A 22,454-nucleotide genomic window follows, 5' to 3' on the forward strand; every position below is an offset into this window, starting at 1 on the left:
CTGTGATTATTTTGGTAATTATATTATATTATATTGGTAAAACTTCAAACAGATCTGAAAATTTATATAGAACGTACAAACTACTTACTGAAAATATGTATATACTGCATACAGAAGTAGTAGTATCAGAAGTAGCATCAGTAATCGTCTGAAGCGATATAATTAATGCTATATATAATTTCATTAAATGTTCAGGATTATTAAATAATAGAATGAATTTTCTTTTCAACGTATTGATAAAAGTTGTTCAACCCCTAAATGCTATCATAGACAAAATTTCTTTATTACTTATTTATTTAATCAGTTTTTTCATTTAAAAATAGGTTTCCTACAGTGAACTTTCATCCACTTGATAGCTTTTAACAGTTAATTTGAATTGATTGTAAAATAAATTCCTACACACATATTGCTTAATTATTGCACGAGAAAATGGATGCATCGCAACGATAGTAAATTGACGAAACAATACAAACTTTTCAGGCTGCTGAACGCGAACGAGATATCCTGCATACGAACCGATCTGTTCCGAGATCTGACCAGCCTGACTCTGTTGTCGCTCTACGATAACAACATCAGATCCCTGGCCAATGGAACTTTCGCCAATCTACGAAGCATTGAAACGCTGTTTGTATCCCGCCATTGAACCGTTAATTTATACAAATTACCGCGGCTTTAACGCTTCGAGCCCTTTCCAACGCGTTGTGCAGGATCGAATTGCAAACTCGTGTCACCGTACACGTTCGTTTCGCTGTGTACCACGGGCTCAACAGAATATTCTGGCCTCGGTTGTTCGCTGATTGACACTCTTTCAGCGTTTTCGCTGTTTCATGAAAATATGGGCAAATTGTTAGATTCTGTTTGAATTAATTGTACTATCACGATATTATTCGTTTGAAACTATTAGAGAATAGCAACGATGGATATCAGCGAGTAATCGTAATATTCGAAAAATGGCAGATATCATGATAGAAATTTGAATAGTTTTGAAAATTATTGGCACGTAGGGAAAAAGCTTTAATTTTCCAGATTTTTTATTAATTTATAATCTTAATTTCGCCAGCTATCGAATGATACTTGAGTTATAGAAAAAAGTAAGTTGAAATGGGATAATATGATGATTGATGCAAGAATAATTTCTGAATATCTTCTGAAGATCTTCTTTTGCATAAAATACATAAATAGATTATTCTTATTCCTTCGTACGTATTCCAGATTCTATTGTCGTGTGTTTAAAAGTAACGAAATTGGTAAATTTTATGAATCGATAACACTGGATTCTGTGCTAGATCTTTTACCATTTAAATTCTTTCTTTAAAATAAGGAAAAATATTTCTTTCCATATAGTTATGTCTTTGATCTCAGAAAAATGTGAAAAAGTTTTAAAATTGTTTAAGTAAAATATCTCTTTAAATGATTCCATAAGTTAAATTAATAAAATTAATCTCATCAGGCTTATAGAATAATAATAAAATCATAAAACGACAAAGTGAAGTAATGATCCTAAATGAAATCCCAAAACTGTTAGAAAGGATTGAATAAAAAGGAATTGATCAAGGCAGAAAATGATTTCTAAGAAATTCCTTTCGCTTTTCCGCAGGCATTTGGCAAGAAACCCGTTCATCTGCGACTGCAATCTACGATGGCTGAACGCGTATCTTCACGCGCACCCCATCGAGACGTCGGGAGCCAAGTGCGAGTCGCCGAAGAGGGCGCAGAAGCGGAAGATCGATTCGATGCGGGACGACAAGTTCAAATGTAAGGGTAAGCACGACCCGATTTCTCTGATATTTCTCTTCTAAACGCATCACCGGAACTCACGGATACCAATTGGTAATACACGAGGATATTTTCCATCTTTTGGCTGACAGAAATCGTTGCTCATAGTATTTGGTGTAACTTAAGAAATGATTCAGTGATTTAAAGTTTCATGAAGTTTTTCTTATTCTTCCTTAAATGATTCAGCTGAATATTCTGATACATTAGTTGTCGTTAATTGACACTTTATCGAAGAAAGGCTTCTACTATGAACGATTGGTTATCATCGGAATCATTTTCAGTAAAATTATTTAAATCAATCGCGATATTAGTACAAAGACTAAAGAATTACATTTTCCATCTTTCATAAAAGTGCAATTATAAAATTCACTATATTCTCAATCAATTCAATCAACACTATTAGTAATCAAATAATCAATCAATTCTATGTCAACACTATCAGTGACCAATAATCAATCAATTTCAGATTAACACAATTTTGATTAACACACATTTGATATTGGAATTAAATATGTATTCTGTTACCGCCTTCAACATTTCAAAAGTATTAATAGAATTAGTTGCAGTTAATTCAGTTAAAACCACGATGATTCGTAGGAAACGCATAATTTTCGTTTAGTTATGTGATTTTATCATTTATGTTGAAAACGCTTGTCTCTTTGAATGTACCAAATTATTCCTTTTTTTAACCATTTCATATTAATATAATTTTCTTTATTGCATCCCTCGTAGATAACGCAAGTTAATTAACGTAACCTATTAAATGTTAAAATTAGAAGACCATTGTATAACGATCTTGTTAACGATCAAAATTCTACAAGCGTAAAAATAATTAATTATATCGATTAGCTTCTGTGAGTATTACTCACGAGATTGCAACTGAAATAGAGTGACAAAGCAGAATAAATTGCACTGTCACCTTTTAATCAATTTGTTAACTCATGCAACCATCGTAAATTCTTGCAAACCTTTGTCGAGCATATTTCTGATAGCGCGTTTCATCTTGAACCACTCAAAACATAATCCATATGCAGTAATAAATTAACGAAACTTCTTATCAATGTTTCGATCTTCTTTTATAGCAATCAAATATCCTGCGACTTCCTGCACTATATTTGCATAAAAAAAAACTTTTTAGTGACCTCAGAAAACACATTTTCAGCCGTTAAGTTAGAAACTTAAAATGTTTCCAAAAACAATATTAAAATAAAGTTTCTAATCTTCTAAAAAAAAGTATTACACAGAGAAAAATAAATAAATAAATAAGCAAAATAAAAGCAATCAGTCGAGGAATTAATGTGATTAAAATATATAATATGCAATTTTAACTCTTCTGATCGTAAATTTCATTTTTATGCTTATTCTTGCCAATCTAAGCTAAAGGCATCATAAGCCAACAAAATAGGTCCAAAACTGATTCATTACGTGAATTAAATGCGTGAAACAAATTCTCTAGTCTTTTCGGTGGCTAATCTTAAATCTAACAAACGTTTCCAAGCTTTCACAAATTTCAATCGACAGAGAATCGAATAATATTCGCGAATTATAAAACGACAGACAGAAAATAAGTGGCAAAGAAGAGATACTCGAGAAGGCGTACCATTGTACTATACGCGTAGAACATCTTGAGGCGTGCGTGTTCAAGAATAACAACAGCGACATCATGCTTTTCCTTTTCATGCTTGTATATTTCACCTAATTGCACTTAGCCGAGCGGAATATAATCGCATTTCTCCCCACCCGTGTCTCTTTCGTGAGTGGAGTAAATGACACCGGAAAATAAACACTTCGCTGGCACGTATGTGGGTGGCTATACTCGCACATTATCGTTATGCCGCGTTCCCAGTAAACAAGAACTTACAGGACAGTGGCGTGAAACTTACAAACTTTTGTAACTTTTGAAAAATTTACGTAAAACACTTGAGCCGGTTTGCAAGCTATTTCCAGAAAATTTAGAAGACATGTCATTCTCTTGCTCTTTTAGTATTTTAGGAATTTAAAAGAAGTTGGAGTTTTTCTGTGTGAGGAATTTATAGATTTTAAGGACATTTATTTGAGATATTATTTGAATAAATGGAATGTTAATAATCGACGAATGTATTCGACAAAAGAAAGATCCTTGTTGAGGTTGACTGATAGAGGAATGAGTGGATAAATTTGTAATAGAAAAATATATTGAAATAAATACAGATATAAGTACAGATATAGTATATGCTGATCCAGATCCTTATTCTTTCAATGTTACATAGAAGAAGGGTGATAGGGAACACGTTCATATATTTATAACAAAAGACATTACCAAAAAGTTAACCTTGGTGTGTAGCTCTAGCTGAAGGCTACAAGAAATAGCAATAGAAATTTACTTATAGCTCTTTTGTTTCTAGACCTTGTAACCCAAAAGAAAATATATATTTAGGAACACAATAATATGGATCTCTCCTTATTTTCAATTTTTTTCACTAAATTCTATTCTCTTCGTAATAGTGATCTCCAAGTCACGAATATACTGAAGAAGAAGGTGTAGAGTTTTTCCTGAAGTAATTACTTCAACAATTCATAATTGGAGTCGTTAGAAATTAAGAGACGTTTAATATTGATGTAACAGTAGCTTCTGATAATTAAAAGATAAATCGTGTATCACTAGAATTGCACTCTTCTTCGATTATGCAATCAATTCCATTATTATTCTATTATTTAACACTTTGACTGCCACGCCGAAATCACATGTTTCGCTCAGGACGCCGCGGGATTATTTTTATTATTCATAGCATACGATGGCAAAATAATAATAAATTGATGATGTAAGACAACATTCTTCCCCAATGGACCGTTTATCTTATTGGTGATCACGAATGACCACCGTGACGCCTTGGTAACAGTTGATAGCAACATATTATAACAAGGCTTCGTTTATTTCAACAAACCATTCGCATTCGTTATTTCGTCGTAAGCTAAACGTCCAGCATATATTGTTGAAACGTGTAGAAGATATTAGTAAACAGTATTTTCTCATTCTATATATAATAGTAAGGTATGTTCACACTTCTAACTTCAATTATATGATTATAAAACAACCTTTACGATTATTTTCTAAGGTGTGTTTATAATAATATTCGTAGATTACCCCTCAAAGATATGGATGCAAACACAGTGCACCGGTAGATGCACGATTTGTTCTCATTTTTTTTTTTTATGTTCTAATAAAAATGTTTAATTGTTCAATGGGGCACTTTTTATTTCTAACTGTCAATTTTCATTCAATTTTTACAATTGTAAGAAGTTCAAACGCCACCGTGCCGTCACAGGAGAAACCGTGGCTGGTCCTATATGACCAACGTGGCAGTCAAAGTGTTAAAAATTCTATTATCTCGACATTTACTGTAGTGTATGAAAATCTTCAGGGCTTCGACGTATGTTATAAAATTTCTTGGAGTCATAATCAGACCCAGCCATTTAAAAATTAAATTCCAACGATCACAAATACATCGATTAATCCAAGTCAAAGATCGACGACCGGCTGATCTGTTCGCACCAGGTTACCATGTTAACTTGGTCGACGATAAATTTTGATAATGAACAGTAGTAGCGGCGATATCATTAAATTAAGCATCGACGCGACGCCGCGCTTGCTCTCTCGCACGTTAATTGAGTGTTGAATGTCATGGTGCTCCGAGGTGAATATGTTTATGTATGAGTACGTGCACACGCGCGCTGGTGATTTATCATCGCATTATACGCCGCATTACAAATTGTCCGCTGCGATACACGCGCGTAATTATATCGGTAATTTGCGTCCCGCGTTTAATAACGTGCAGCTACACGCGGTGTCGCGTGGTCACTTTCTCCGCGGGTTTCCTTTCTTCCTCCATCTCACTGCTGTCATAATCGAATACGATGGAATCGGGTCTTAACGCTTTCACGATCGATGATCTGATATGAAACTTGCACAATGTATGTATATAATTATGTACTCGTATTAAATATTCGAATGCAGGGCTGACACCCCCCATGAGAGAGAATTGTTTAAATATCGTGTTGCTTATTCTACTTATGTTTGAAAATATGTAAGCAATTTTTTCCTAATAATAACATTTAATTGTGCAATAGATTTAAAAGAAAGAAGAAGAGAAGTTGCTCTGTTTTATATCTTCCAATAATATCTGCTACGATTTATAATAATAATGGTGCAATTTCACGATAACTTTTGCCCCATTTCGCTATGATATATTACAAGTTGTCTTTTATCGAAACTAGTTTTCTCTCCTTTTCGTGACACATCTTTGGAGCAGTATAAAAATATCGGTGTTAATTTCTTGTGGCATTAATTATAGAAAATAAATCTATCTCGCAGTTCGAATTGTTTCTAAGAATTGCTAAATCGCAGAACAAGTATTCGAATATTACTGTGACAAGAAAATAAGACAAACTTTTGCTAAGAATCTATTGTATAATTAAACACGCACGAGTAATATCATAATTCGATATGGAGAATATATTTTCATACGTGAGTGTAACTCATAAATATCTTCTTTACGTGTTTTCTTTTATTTCTCAGCTATCGAAAGTCGTAATTTATCTACGTGATGTTCACGAATTAGACGATCTCCTAATACGATATTACATTTTTATATAAATTGAAGTTGAGAGCCCCCATAATGGTACCGCAATTTCTACTTTATAAAAGCCGAGGGGCCATTAACGTGCCAGTACTGTGTCATTTCGTGAGTAAAAGCTGACAGCATGTGACATCATATTATATCTCTTTCGTTCATCGATGTTAGCAGTAATAATCCTCGCAGCTCTCCATAAACTGAAGTTACAGGTTTGAACAATAATTACCAATTCTGTAACTTATTATATTATATTATTCAATCGACTTAAATTGATTATCACCGATGTAAAAACTTCGTTTCATGAACGATTAATTCATACTAGGATTCTCTGCAATGATAATTACCGAATTTTTTAATATATCATTACATTTACCAATCAATTTCGATTGAGAACTATTGCATTGTTTAATCTACTAAAATTAAAAAACACAGGTGTAAAAGTTTATCCTGCCGTAAATGGTACGGCCATAACATAATATAAATATTGATTTCATAAATTCAATTCTCTCGCAAAAGAAAAGTTATCGTATTACTCAGTGAGTTTCAGCTAAGCAAGAACCACTATCATAAAAGTCGCATAACATCGCTTCAAGATCTAAAACTATCAATTTTTAATACATCGTTACGTTTTCAAGCTTTCAAACGCCTTAATCACTGACTCATTTAAGAGCGACGTTCTGTGGTCCTGAGGAGGAAAAGCAGATTAGACGAGATTGCTTGAAGTAGATTTTGTATCCGACTGTTTGTATTTAGGCGACGAGGAGCTCTTGACGAAGAGAGCTGGCGAGTGTATCCTTCCTGGAGAATGTCCAGAACCGTGCATTTGCAACGGAGCGACCATCGATTGCTCGAACAAGAAACTAACATCAATACCAAAAGAACTACCGATCTACACGTCCACCCTGTGAGTACAGTCTAATGATTTCAGATTATTCGATCAAAACGATTTTATCGATTTAAATTGTAATTACAGTCGGCTGAAATCTTTTCTTTTTTTTCGCTTTCAATAGAATAAAATGAAAATTAAATATTTTAATATTAACTAGCTCGCTTTGATCCAAACTATCACCATCTATGACCGAATGAAACCAATTCATTCATAACAATGATTCGTAATATCGGTACAAAGAGAAAAGATCGATCCAGTCAGTCGATCGTGACGAATGTTGATCCAGGCCCCTCGTTCTCCTTCACGCGAGAAAATTAATTCAAACGGCCGACAAGATAATTATCTAATTAAAAGCTGGTCCGTTGTACAGACGGTGCAGCGGGGTAGAGAGCAGAACAATGAATCGTCAAGCTATTATTCGAAATAAATTATTCGAACTCGTTTAATGGATCGACGCCCTGTAGCGCGATTAATTGCTCATCGTATCAGACACTGGCGATAAACTCTAACTTTCTCGTTCCTCGGCTTTCTTTGTCCTTGCGCCCAGACTGTTGGCCAACAATGAGCTGGATAAGATCAAAGCGGATGGCGTGTTCGAGAAGCTGCCGGAGCTACAGCATCTGGACCTCAGGAAGAATAAAATCTCGCGCATCGAGGCCTCTGCATTTTCGGGTGCTCACAAACTCACCGACTTGTAAGTTTCTGCATTCCTTTTTTCCTTTTTTTTTTTTTTTTTTTTTTTGGAGAGAGGGGGGAGGGGAGAATACTTGATGATTTTTAATGGTTCAACGGTTGTTAATATAATTGAAGAATGAAGTTTCTCAGCGATGAAATTTTTCTCATTTTTAAGGAAAAGGTGTTCAGTGATTTTTAATAATTTGAGAAGATATTGTTCGATGAGTTTTAATATAATTAAGGGATGAAGCTCCAGAGGATGGAAATTTATTTCCATCTTCAAAAAAAATATTCCGTTGTCTTAAGTAGTTCAAAGGAAGATCATTCGTTAATTTTCGATATAATTAAAATACTTTATCGAATTGGAAATTGTTCATTAAATAAATTATCTTGGCCTTAGAGCATCGTAGAATGAAACAGTTTTCTAATTTATATTTCAGTTTTCGTCATTTTGATTGTTAGTCTCATTTTATTAAGATACGTAATAATTAATCATTAGCCGGGACGAATTGAAGATAAAGATAGGTTGTTTACATTTTTTGTTCGGCAGCATAATTCGATTTGTCAGAAAATTGTTGTTTGTTCTTTTTTCTCTGCTGAAACGTTTCTTGGATGAGAAAGTTTCGAATAACGGGGCTGTATTCAGACCGTCGAGATTACTTGCGTTATTTGTGCCTAACTCGATCGGGACTTTGAAACGAGCTTTAACGAAGCAGAATAGGATTTAATTTTCAAAGGCAATTAACGGGACAATGGGTCGATTAATTAGATAGCCGGAGGAGCAGAGGGTGGCTGTAACTCGTGTGTATTTTAGTCCGGATGAATGCAAAGCACGAATCGAAGTGACGCATGTTCTCTAAGGAAAAATCAATCGAATGATAAATATTTTCGTTTGAATATGAATTCGACATACTTTATGAATATATGAATATATTTGTACAAATATTTCTAGATCTTAAAAGGATAGATACTATAAATTATTCATAAGTTCTATGCCCCATTCTTCTTCTTATTTTATGCCATTAAGGACCAAAATAACCTGTAGATATAGAAGAATATGCCAAAAATAATTTTCAAGGGGAAATTTTTGATCAGATTGCAAACCACAGGTATATTTCGTATATAAGTTAGGTATATATATAAAGATAGTTTTTAAATAGAAAATGGTGATAAAAACGCAGAAGCGTACCATATTGATAATTGAACTCTTAATATTTTTTTCTAACTTAATTTACGGAAAATACAGTAGCAGAGATTTTACGCGATACGATAATAATTTCTGTTCGAATTTTACATGGTCTCAATGGTGCAACGATGCGTGCGAGCGTCGATTCCTATCCACGCGTAAAAGAAATCCCTATAGGGCGGAGCGACCCTATTCCTCTTTAATATTTAGCAACCATACGCCTTATTCACGTGTAATAACGAGCCCTCGTTTCGCAGACTCTTATCGGAGAATAGGCTGAGGGAAGTTCACAACAAGATGTTCACCGGCCTGACGAATCTTAAGACTCTGTGAGTAGAAACTTTTATGTCTCTTCATAAAACGGTATCACCCGGCAACTGTATAAACCCGTCGAACATCATTTTCACAGGAACCTGCACGGAAACGCTATAACCTGCGTTATGCACGGCTCGTTCGACGGATTGACGCACATACGCACCATGTAAGTATACTTCGAACCCGGCTTTTTACTAGTTTTCCCACCCTACACCTTTTTAAACGTAAAATCGATTCCCAACAGATGCGAAAAGAGTTATTGAATTTTATTTTTCCTTTCAGAAATACTGCAGTTTCGTTGAATAGATTATTTCTTTGACGAAATTTGTTCAGCGGCTCGCTGAAGTATTCGAACACTCGTAAAAATTTTTTATCCGTATGTCGCGTGAAACGTTTTGAAATTTCACTGCTACGCTACTAGAACGCGCGATTGGCATGCTTATACTGGTAAAACTTAAAATCAATCTAAAAATGTATGTAGAAGTTAAACGATGTTTACTGGAAACTTAAAAAAAATACAAGTATGAAGTATCAATAGAAAGATATGAATAGTCGCTTTAAGCATATAATATGTAGGTATGTATTGAAACTAATGCATAAAGCTTCGTAATCTATTTATTAATGTTGCAAGTAATTGGCTGTGTCAATACTTTTGCAATCTCTGCGGAATATATATTAATTATACTAAATATCTTGTAACTTCTATATACGCTTTTAGAATCGTGAAAGATTTTACCAATATAATCGTGTCAATTAAAATGCAACTGATATTTCGAAATATTTCGTATAATACGCGTAATATGTTGATAACTCGCAAACGTGATATATTAACGAAATTTCGCTCTTTCTTCTACTTGCTTTTAATTATTCTGAAGAATATTGGATGAGTTTTCCGTATTAATTGGCGATAATTATCAATCGCGATGTACAGAAGTTAATGAAAATGGATTAGTAGAATGTTATCGAGAACTTCATAACGACAGCTATTATGTATCATCGAGTGGTAACGAAATTAATTTGTTATTAATTATGTAATTATAACAACATGCGTAGATCGTTTCGAAGTAAAACACGAGAATCAATAATAACGATCCAGTAATGTTTCAACTTTTCCCGAAACGAGACGTACTTGCTATATTATAACGTAAATATTTAATCAGATTAGTATTATCATTATACGAATTACGCTTCATCAATATTAATGAGACAACGTTATGGATTTATTAATTATTACGTGTATCTGTACGCGTTTTCAATATGTTTTACTGTTGACTTCGCCGGTTCTCCGGCCGGCGAAATATATTCCGTGCTTCCGTGCGCATAATTAATAACAGTCTAATAAATTGCCTCGTATTTTCAGCAACATGCAAAGCAATCCTTTGTCGTGTAATTGTCATCTCGCGTGGTTCGCCGGATGGCTGAGAAAACGCGACATGTCTGGCGTTGTGGGACACTGTCACGACCCTCCACGATTGAAGAGCGCAATCATCAAAGATATACCCCATCACGAGTTCAAATGCAACAGTAAGCTCCCTCCTTTGCATTTTCTTAACTTTTTATATTAATATCGAGAAGTATTTTAACATCTTTCTCGGCCAACACTAACTTCTAATGATAATCTTCCAAATAATATGTACAATCAGTACTATTGCAATAAAATTACGATACTCTGAAAAAATATTTGATTGAAATTAATACAAACAGTGGCTGGAAAAGTGCTTATATCAAAGTACCTAAAAGACCTATAAATAGCATGAAAGATGTTTTAAAAAAGCAACTATTATTAATTACCTCGTTCCGCTATTAATACGATCTTCCTCAAAATTATTAAGTGAGTCACAAGTTCGTTTACATTTTGTTAAATAAATGTGATAAAATGTGTCTAACCAAGGAGTAACTTATTTCGTGCCTTTTTCATATAACTGCGTATTTTCCATGAAAAAATTCAGGCTTTTTTTACATTTTTCAAATAACATTTATAACATCTTTCGAGATCCATACGCTGGTAAAAGGCGAAGGAATTTTTTACTTAACCCAATATGTATCTCTTCGATACGATATCTACATTTTTGATTGCTGCAATTGATCTCGAAATTAACGATACATCGTCTATCTATTTTACGAACCGCAGACGACAGCGTGGGTTGCCTAGGTGACGATTACTGTCCACCCCAATGTAATTGCGCCGGGTCAGTGGTGAGATGTTCGAGGTCTCAGCTTACAGAGATTCCACGTGGGATTCCGCCGGAAACCACCGAGCTGTATTTGGACGTGAACGACATCAAGACGATCCAGCCCGAGAGACTGAACCACCTGAGGATTCTCACTAGACTGTAAATAAAATACACATGTGATGTTGTAACGTTGCCGAGATTGAAAAGAGAAGAAGAGATTGAAATCTCGTTTTCTTTCTTTGCTTTTCAGAGACCTAAGCAACAATCAGATTGGGATGCTGTCCAACGATACCTTCAGGAACCTCACCAAACTGTCCCACCTGTAAGTTGACACCTTGATTTTCTCTGTGAAATGCCACTCTTACAGATAAAATATTCTTTCGGCTTTCTAATCACAATTTTATATTTTGATGTAGGGAATATTTTAATTGAATAATTTATCTGTAACATTTTATAACCAAGGAAGTTTTGTTACTTCTTTTATGAAAGAAAATATAGAAGCAAAAATTCTGAGGTGTTTATTTATACTTTTCTTATACATAACACGTTACTGAAACTTGATATTGGATAGTTAAATTCAACTTTAATATTTTGTTTCGTCAATATTTCTTCTTTAATATTTTAAGATGTAAATTATGATCTTGGAGGATGAGAAAATTCTTTGATGTCATTTCTTCATCCCTTCTATTCCTAACCATTTTATTATTAAAAATATTATATCAATCTCTAACACATTTGAAGAAGGATTTCATCTTTAATTAATTTTATTTTATTTTAGTTTGCTTACATTATAAGTATACGAGGCTATCTCTTAACTGCAGCAGACCCTTTTTATTCTAATTATAAAAACAAGAGAAAAATATGACAGATCCTCCTTCTTATGTATCTACTTAATTATCAAACAATGCTATAAAAAATAATCAATGATCTATTATCAAATTATATTACAAAAAATATTCAATGATCACTGCTAAGTAATATCAGAAAAGAATAACACGTGGCCAATACATTTTCAGAATTATCAGCTACAATAAGCTGCAGTGTGTCCAACGGAATGCCCTGGCCGGCTTGAAATCGTTGCGGATAATGTGAGTTTCGAATTGCATAATTTTTATTCACGAACAATGCATAGATTTATACCTTCCTTTCACACGCATTGAATATTTCGAATCGCGTTTCATAAATCACGAGGAAAGAATTACACGAAATGACGCGGTAAAAGAGCGAAAATCGTGAATACAGTGGCGAGGGACCATTTTTCTCGCGGAAGTACCATTTTCTGGACGAAACACCGGAGCTTTCAGTATGCTTTCGGTTCTTTGTGAATGCGTGAATTCGCCTGTAGTTGGGGAAAAACAATTGATAATGGTACATACATTAAGTTTCGGTAATGGAATAAATAAAAGCAACGATATGGAGGGAGCGATCTGTATTAAATTAATGGGCGAAGGCGTGCCATTTTGTCGATCACAATCGTTCAATGATTTATTGTTTATTCCGCTGATTGCGGTATTAATTTCTTGATGCGGGCAATTTGGGGAACAATTGTTCTTTATCACCGTAATTATTATAATTAATTCGTTAAATCATTTGCATGTACATAAAGTCATACACAAAACAATTTATCGAGATCGATATTACGAAATTGATTCGCTTTAAGCGGTCGTAAGGGAGTGTATCATATTATATTAGTAAATAATTATTCAAGTACCGATAGAAACTCTATGGCGATGCTGTGTAGTAATATCGATTTTGCTCATTAATAATAGTTATTAATATTACATATTTGAAGAATTTTGAAGTATCAATAATATTAATTTATTTCGTGAAAAAACGTAGTTTTATCGATATAAACATTAAATGAAGATGTGTATGATGTATTTTTCTCCATCTTCTACAATTGTTATCTTTCTAACTTTTCTGTTTCTCCTCTTTCTTAAAGCTTTCATTACTTTAAATCCAGCTTTTAGAAAAATTATATTATTTGTGGAATGAATTTATTTATTGAATATTTTGAAATCTTCTTCCAAAATTTATATTAGAGTTTTCGCATGAATATCATGGATATATCATATTAGTAACGAGTATGAAGCAAATTCTAATCCTGTATTATCTATAAAAATCTTAATCTTATATCAGGATTACATTAGTATCCTTTGTACTGCGTCATTGTCACAGTGTCCTATTGTTACAGTGTAATATTGCGTTCTACCATAATGACTCACGAATACAAAATTAATTTTCCTATACCACGTTCTGATTAATCAAATATTTTGCATCATCTGTAGCAAATTCCCTTACGGTCTTCAAATACAATACCCCTTTATTGCATCGAAACTATAATGCAATCCATAGCATGATAAGCAGACTACGGATTTTTATGCGTCTACACAAAATAACACTTGTTATAATACTTAAGAAAGTAAACAAATTCTCTAGCTAAATCCCATTTTCTCATTCATTTTTCTAACAATATGAATGAACAATCTGACGATAAGATAACGCGCAGAAACCGTTCCGATAGGAAGTTAATACTACTTTATTAATTGTTCTCGAATCTACTCGTAAAATCAGCTTAATATGCATGGAACATAGACTAGAACACCATAACGTAGACTACTTCAATAATGATCGTTTAAAACCCCGATTTACACTAGGTCTCTACACGGTAACGACATATCGGTGATCCCTGAGGGCGCGTTCGAGGATCTTCAATCTATAACACACCTGTGAGTACCCTCTCTCTTGCGTTGCCCAAGCTAACGCACTGGTTTCTCTAGTGTCGATAATTCACCAACTGGTGTGTTTATAGCGCTCTGGGGTCCAACCCGCTCTACTGCGACTGCAGCATGCGATGGTTGGCCGAATGGGTGAAGAAGGATTACGTAGAGGCCGGTATCGCGAGATGCATGGAGCCACCAGCGATGAGGGACAAGCTGTTGCTTACGACACCTGCGACCGCATTCCAATGCAAAAGTATGTATTTCCTCGACAGTTATCGCGATCGTGGCGAAAGCGGCCAGCTGTTGGTAATCAGGTTTATCCAGTAATTGAATTTGATGGATTTTACGCTGACTTCGCAGGAATGTCTTTTGAATATAAATTCTAAACGTTGTTACTTTGTACATGGTGTGTCCGATAAACGATTTTGAAAGTTCAACAGTTGGATAAAATCGATACAAGTCGAAATAAGATAAAAATGAAGATTACAGAAATTGTGATTGAGGCTCCGTTCGTTGATTATGGATATTTAAAAAATTATTGAAATATCATCGAGCCGCGACAAACTTTCCTACACGAAAGGATGCAAAGCAGTGTAAGAGGATGTATTGGGTTGGAAACTAAATGATCGCGAATTTTGTCATTACCACCTAATGATAATTTAGTTTCCAACCCAATATTATGGTGTATTGATCCTCAAATCCAGCAAATATTAATAGTATACTGATATTACTAAATATCTAAAACGCTATCTAAGAATACATTTTATTTATTATTGGTACAATAATAAAATAGCATTACCTAGTTATGTATTTTTACGAAAAAATTCTAAATTTCGAAACGGTTTCATTCAACGTTCTTAAAACCTTACTGCTAAAAATTGAGAAATTGAAACGGTAAACGGCGTAAATAGCAACAGTATGAGAAACGTTTTTTTAATGGAAAGAATAATGTAAATTCTATGCAGAATATAATATGATGGAAAAGGTTAGAAACGTTAGAATCATTTATTCTATTTGGAATTATCTGTGTTAACTTACCGGACAAAGCTTTTTAGCTTCTTTGGGAAAATGAAAATAGTGATCATAAACACGAATTAGATCGTTGTTAAAAAAGAGAAAAGTATAATCTATAAATAAATAAATTTAACCATTTCAATGCACTTTCTACCATTCACTCTTCCTCAAGATATGTAAAGATAATAAGCACAGTAAGTACATAGTATTCGAATTATAAATAATGTAAAACAAGAATGCGTTCTTTTTCTTTCTATTAGAAAACTTCGTTTCTGACACTTGTGCTCCTCGTTTATCAATTTCAGCTCCTCAGTTTCCAAACTATTCTGATCAGCTGGCCACTATCGCTCAACGATCGACAAAATGTTCCGCACGTGCAGATGTTTTTGATTTCTCACTGACCCGTGACGCAGTCTGTTTAGTTCATGGTTTTTTGGCCCGTTGTCACAATGGGGTACTAAAATTGCTCATTAATCGTAGACCTTTCTTCCGCGCAGCCAACCAACAGCCAGCCGAAGTCCTGGCCAAGTGCGACCTGTGCTACACCTCGCCATGTCAGAACGGAGGATTTTGCGAGGCGCTCCCGGACCGGAAGTTCCGTTGCAAATGCGCGCCAGGATATCATGGGGACCGGTGTGAACATAAAATTGACGCGTGCTATGGAAATCCTTGCCGGAACGCCGGAACTTGTAAAGTATTGGAAGAAGGAAGATTCAGGTATCAAACGTCTTGACTAACCTAATGTAGAGAATTCCTTGGCAAGCTCGTTCGGGTCTGATTTCTATTTGCTCGTTCAGTGGTGCCCGTAGAAACAGTGTCTGCAAGGAATTGTAATCCAACAATGACGATTTCTATTTCCCATTTTTTAAAATGATCTTTTGTCGATTCACTAATATATGATAGGATGGAATATATTGAAATGAATATATTTTCGACGAAAGTTGCATTTATTTTATGTAGAAAAATAATTCAGTGCTCTATGTGCTCATTAGCACGTATCAAAACGTATATTTATTTAAAAAAATTGAAATATCCTTTTTATTTTACTATCTGAAATAATGTTTACTAATATTGTAATACAATTAATTTCTGAAAAGAATTGTTGATATTTTTCATACGTAATACCTGTCAATGTTCTGTCATTGAGATTGTAGATACTTTATTATATTTATAACTATTTTTTATTCATATCAGAATTCTAAATAGTATCGTATTATTTAAAAAATTAGTTTATATAATATCTCAAGTATATATTTAAAAATTTTAATAATTATAGACATATTAAAGATCTCGAAGATATCTCAATTTGAAATAATAAAATAAATTGAAAAAATAAAAGCACAGAATTGTTCATACGTCTAATATTTCATATAATTTTTGATATTGAGATTTCCAGTTGGACTAGAATTCTACTGCAAACACAAAATCACGAGATCGAACGTGTGCATTTGCTGTAGCTCTGCCGATTTCTTTTGAATCTTCTACTGATACGGAAGGCAGTAGTGTTGGTCAAAAATTGAGTAGACGTGCACGAAACGTACCGATGTATTTGGCAAAACAGTAGCTTTAAGCATCTACTGTGTAGAGTATTGTATTGATCATGTCAAAAGTTGAAATTGGTATCGTTAAATAGAAGCCTATAATTTGGCAAAAGTATATTTCACTGTCTAGTAGTTTAAGTCAATGATTTATGAATCCATCTGCCGGATTCAATATTTCCTTTTTCCTTTTTTACATTTTTTTCTTTTTTTTTTTGAATTTATGAACATGCGATGAAAGACTTAATATTGCTCCGGTGATGTATTTTCTGAAAAAAATACACAGGCAAGTGTATTTGCATTGTAAAAGCGTTGTTTAACGTATAAGTAGAGTATGAAATGTAGTTTCAGTAGCAGTAAATTGCACGTACAAAACGCGTACACTGTTGTATGAATAAATAAAACGGGACCTCTGCACGTGAGCCCCGAAGAGTAGAAGGTATACGTAACAATCTATCGACGAAGTGATTATGATTCAGTGGTTCTTTCTTCGAAAGCAATCATCGAGCTCGAACCTTGTTTTTGCTGAAAAATATCATGGTAAAATATCTTAAAGAAAAATTACTATCACAAATTATTAATCACCGAGAATTACCATCGAAGCAATTGTGCCAATCGCAATTTTTATTAAGTTAATATATTAGGACAAATTGCTAACAAAGTGCTAGTAAAATTTTACTAAATTTATTTAATTTTATTGATACGCTGTATTTTTAGTTCGGTAATAAACAAAGAATCCTTCAAAATTAAAAAATTGTAAATTAACCGAACTCCAAAAGATCGATCAAATGTTAAGAAAATTATTCGTTGATAAATTAGTTACGTGTACCAAGGTCGATTGGCGGATATACCGCGATCGAAGGTCATGGTCAATGTCTCGATTGACGATCAGTCGGTGTGTGACAGTTGCGACTGCGCCCCCGGGTACAAGGGACTTCGATGCGAGAACAACGTCGACGACTGCGAGAACAACAAGTGCGCGAATAACGCAACCTGCGTCGACCTCGTACAGGCCTACAGATGCGACTGCACCCCAGGATTCATGGGCGAGTATTGCGAGGAGAAGATACCCTTTTGCACAAAAGGGCACGACCCCTGCGAGAACGGGGGTCGCTGCGTCGACCACGGGACCCACTATAGCTGCGAATGCCCAATCGGGTTCACCGGCCTCAATTGTTCCACCAACCTGGATGACTGCGTTGATCATATGTGCCAGGTACCTATTTTCTATCCTTTTTTCTTACTCATTCGATTTTTGCACCATTTTCCACCCATACGTGACTTTTTCTATGACCGAAACACTTCTTCTTAATTCTAATCTTTGAAATCTAGATGATTGTTTCTATTTTTTCTAATTTTAAAGATATCATTATTAATATTAGAATTATTAACACGAGAATAAATGAAAAATTTAACTTAATTTAGTGTTAACTAAACTCGAAAAAATTATGATTTTTAAATTACAAATTGTACTTGGGACGAAAGATGTTGAAATTTGTTATTTTGAACTACACGAACCGTAATAAAATACATTGTGTTTTATACGACAAATATTCTTGTATTTTTCAGAACGGTGCTACTTGCATCGACGGCATAAACAATTACGAATGTAAGTGCGCGGCGGAATATACAGGCAGATATTGCGAGGCAGCACCCTCGACAGCCATGCTCTATCCACAAACTAGTCCATGTGCGCACCATGACTGTCAGCACGGTGCATGCTTCCAACCTGCTCCCGCTTCCGCCGCGGACTATCTTTGCCAGTGCCACCCCGGCTACACCGGTAAGTGACTTCTTTCATAATTTTAGACTAAATAAAGACCGCTATATTTCCATTTTACGTTCTACCATCAAATGTAAAGATAAATTTCTTCATCCTCTAAAATTCCGCCAAAATGCAATCATATTATATTAGTGATAAAATAAACTAGACGTAAAATCCGAAATAGAAATATATTAAATTTAACTAAATGATCGATGTATTCAAATAGAAAATGATATGGCTAAATAAAAATTTTCAAACAATAGAGCGCAATATTAAATATAGCATTTACGGGAAAAATCCAATAACGCGTCGTTATAAAAACACCATCGATACTCACCGAAAACCGTATGATTAGATAAATATTTTTCAAAGAACGAAGTGAAATATTAAAATAACATGCGAAGAAAGAGTTCCACGCGAAATACCATCGATTTTTGTGAAAAACCGTATGACTAAATAATATAATAAAAATTCTCCAAATAGTAGAATATAACATCACAATAATAGCATCGAAATATAAATAATGGAATGCAATGTTAAAATATTGTACATAAAAAAGATTCGGTAATAGCAAACAAAAATATCATCGACCTTTTACACAAAAGTACCATTTAAACTAATAAAAAAGTCTCATATGTTTAAATAAAAGTTTTCTAAACAGCAGACTGCGATATTGATACAATACTGATACGATTATACCATACAAATGTCCACTACTGTTTGAAACAGTGGATTGCGATATTAAATCCATCTGTTATATACCACACATTGACGCATTATGCAATATGGAAAATAATCGATTCGTCAAACAATTTGATTAAAAGTTATGTAAAATCCGAATTACAGGAAAACGATGCGAGTACCTGACGAGTTTGAGCTTCGTGGACAACAGCTCGCTGGTCGAGCTGGAGCCGCTACGCATGAGGCCCGAAGCGAACGTGACCATCGTCTTCACGACCACGCAGGAAAACGGGGTTCTCCTCTACGACGGCCAAAACGGTGATCACATCGCCGTCGAATTATTTAATGGCCGTGTCAGAGTCTCATACGACGTGGGTAACTACCCAACCTCGACGATGTACAGCTACGAAATGATCGCCGATGGTAAACCGCACGTGGCTGAGCTTCTTGCGATCAAGAAGAACTTCACGATGAGGGTCGACCGTGGCCCTGCTAGAAGCATTATTAACGAGGGTCCGAAAGAGTACCTGAAACTCATCACGCCTATGTATGTCGGCGGCGTCGCTCCGGAAGTCGCCAACATCGCGTTTACAGAGTTTCATCTGAGGAACATCACTAGCTTCCAAGGTAAGCCTCGAGTTGAAAACTGATTGGTGATCGAGTGAAATATATGAATGCGTATTTACAGTGATTTTGCTTGACACGTTGTACAGAATTTTTTGTTTGCGATATTTATATATATATTTTTTTATTATTTGTCTTATATCTAAAATTTAAATTAAATATATTAACTTAAATTTAAAATATCAAGCTATTAGAATCGAGCAAGAAAATTTTCGTCCCAACAATTCTCTTTCTTCTGATTATCAGGCTGCATCACCGAGATGTGGATCAATCACAAATTGGTAGATTTTAGCAACGCGGCGAAGATGCACCGCGTAACTCCCGGATGCATGTCGAACGAGGAAGAAGCTGACGAGGCGCGAGACGTCATGGAAGCGGAAGGAATTATGGGCGGCAGCAGCAACGAGGAATCGATGCCACAAGAGAATATGGCTCACGAACACTCCGGTATAGTTCAACGACTTTAAGCCTTATTGATCAATTTAATATTCTATAGCATATACAAATATTTTATATTCTGTTACATTAAATATTTAATATTAATATCATAATACACGTAAAATTAATCTTACACAAGCAAACGTGTATTTTCATAGTCTACAGGTAAATTGGATCGTCTACATCTATGTCTCATTGTTTTACTGTTCCAAAGTTTGAAACATTTTTTCTTCTAATTCAAGTTAAAATTCTTTTTAAGGAAATTGAAAAATAAAATTTCACTCAAGTTGTCGAAGGACCAATTTGCCTACGGAAAGTTCATATTAATATTACTGATATTAAGTTACTAATTACCATTAGATGTGATATAAATCTAATAGTAAGCGTTATACGTGACTTTAATATTTGAAAGATAGCGGACTAATTAACACATTTCTTATTGCAGACATCGTTATGACAGGACCCGGCGCGATAATTTCCGATCCCTGTGCGACACACGAGTGCAGAAAAGGTTCGCAGTGCGTGCCATCGCCAATGGGAAACGGATATACGTGCCGGTGTCAAACTGGGTGGCAAGGACGGTATTGCGAGAAAGGTATAAAAATTTATAGTATGCTCGATGGATTTCACCCATTATTAATATTTTTTTATTAATATTCATTTAAATATACGTACATTAAAATACAAATATTTACAATAAAATAAATGATGGAATATTAATATGTTTTATTGAAGTTTTATATTCATAAATTACTTAGTATAAAATAAGTCATATAAAATATTCATTTTAAAAAATTTGAAAATTATTAAAATGGTTGTGCATGTGTCTCTGCAAAAATACATGACGAAATTTTTTTAAATGAAGTAATAACTACAAATTTTTGGCAAGTTTTTATTCTATACTTTGTTAAAATAAGCGTCATGAAAATGAAAGGAAAAGATTAAAAAATTTGGTAAATGGAGTGCATCTGTTGCAGCACCGACGTGTCGCAAAGAGCACACCAGAGAGTATTACAGCGAGAACGGATGTCGGAGTCGACGACCAGTGAAACTTGCCAAGTGTTGGGGTAGTTGTGGCAACTCATGCTGCCTCCCACGGAAGACGAAACGGCGTAAGGTACGATTTAATTACACGAAGTACTTGCTGCTTCAATATTTACCCTCTTATCAGTAGTATAAACCTTGCCATAGTCAGACATACACAGAGTGTTAGACGAAAACGGACAGAGACAAATAATGTAAATTTTTATATACACGAACAATAGCTTGGTTTCGGCCACATTTTCAGAAAAAATTAAATGTTATTTTCATATTTATTTAAACCAATTCTTTTAAATATTATAATATTTATCCAGGTATACTTGTAAATATTTTCTTAGACATTGTTGTTGAAATATAATTGCAGGAAAAATTTATTTTATTATGTTTCTGACTATATTTAATCTTATTCTTCTGCCTATACCATTACAAATGTACAGTAATAAAAAAAAGTTAGTATATTCAATTTAGAAACCGAATAGAGAAAATTGCGTTATTTTAAAAAGCATTGTATGAGAAAATCATAACATTGATATATTAATTGAGAAAAAGTGATTGAGAAATAAATGATATGTAATACGATTAAAATACCATTATTTGACTTTGTAGAGTGTAAACCGTATGCAATCATATCATGTTTCATCAACGTTGCAATTAGCTTCCTCAAGAGAGATACAGATGATACATGTCATTTATAAATGAAACACTGATTGTGATAATGAAATAGAATATAATGATAATAATAAAATAACTACGTAAACGATATAAACGAGTCACGGATGACACATTTATTTGTGTATCACTACGATATAATTCCTGCTGGATATGATTTTCACTTCAAAGATTCGAATAATTAAAATATTTGAGATATTTAGAATATCTGAAAAAAATATGTCTGCGAAACTTTGATTTTACTAATTATTCCATAATTATTTCCAAACTTTATCTCTGTTATTCTCAAATCTATTGCAATCTAAATTTTATTGAAAATTAACAACGAAACGT

The 22,454-nt window shown here is 34.1% G+C and overlaps 1 protein-coding gene across 2 annotated transcripts in view; it reads left to right on the plus strand.

Annotated features, from left to right (window-relative positions):
• The window catches only part of LOC126924910 (protein slit), a 588,806-nt gene that overhangs the window by 560,399 nt on the left and 5,953 nt on the right, over window positions 1-22,454 (plus strand). Inside the window, exons 11-29 of one of the 2 annotated variants that reach the window (XM_050739886.1) lie at window positions 481-624; window positions 1,598-1,761; window positions 7,143-7,293; window positions 7,826-7,972; window positions 9,397-9,468; window positions 9,549-9,620; window positions 10,815-10,978; window positions 11,586-11,787; window positions 11,879-11,950; window positions 12,645-12,716; window positions 14,286-14,357; window positions 14,441-14,604; window positions 15,863-16,082; window positions 17,810-18,119; window positions 18,473-18,686; window positions 19,515-19,976; window positions 20,220-20,420; window positions 20,857-21,006; window positions 21,389-21,528. In XM_050739886.1, coding sequence (XP_050595843.1) covers window positions 481-624; window positions 1,598-1,761; window positions 7,143-7,293; window positions 7,826-7,972; window positions 9,397-9,468; window positions 9,549-9,620; window positions 10,815-10,978; window positions 11,586-11,787; window positions 11,879-11,950; window positions 12,645-12,716; window positions 14,286-14,357; window positions 14,441-14,604; window positions 15,863-16,082; window positions 17,810-18,119; window positions 18,473-18,686; window positions 19,515-19,976; window positions 20,220-20,420; window positions 20,857-21,006; window positions 21,389-21,528 — 3,193 coding nt within the window. The remainder of the gene's footprint in view (window positions 1-480; window positions 625-1,597; window positions 1,762-7,142; window positions 7,294-7,825; window positions 7,973-9,396; window positions 9,469-9,548; window positions 9,621-10,814; window positions 10,979-11,585; window positions 11,788-11,878; window positions 11,951-12,644; window positions 12,717-14,285; window positions 14,358-14,440; window positions 14,605-15,862; window positions 16,083-17,809; window positions 18,120-18,472; window positions 18,687-19,514; window positions 19,977-20,219; window positions 20,421-20,856; window positions 21,007-21,388; window positions 21,529-22,454) is intronic. The other variant, XM_050739887.1, reaches the window with a different exon arrangement.

The sequence above is a fragment of the Bombus affinis genome, chromosome 15 (assembly GCF_024516045.1).
Source record: "Bombus affinis isolate iyBomAffi1 chromosome 15, iyBomAffi1.2, whole genome shotgun sequence".
Classification (NCBI taxonomy): Eukaryota; Metazoa; Arthropoda; class Insecta; order Hymenoptera; family Apidae; genus Bombus; species Bombus affinis.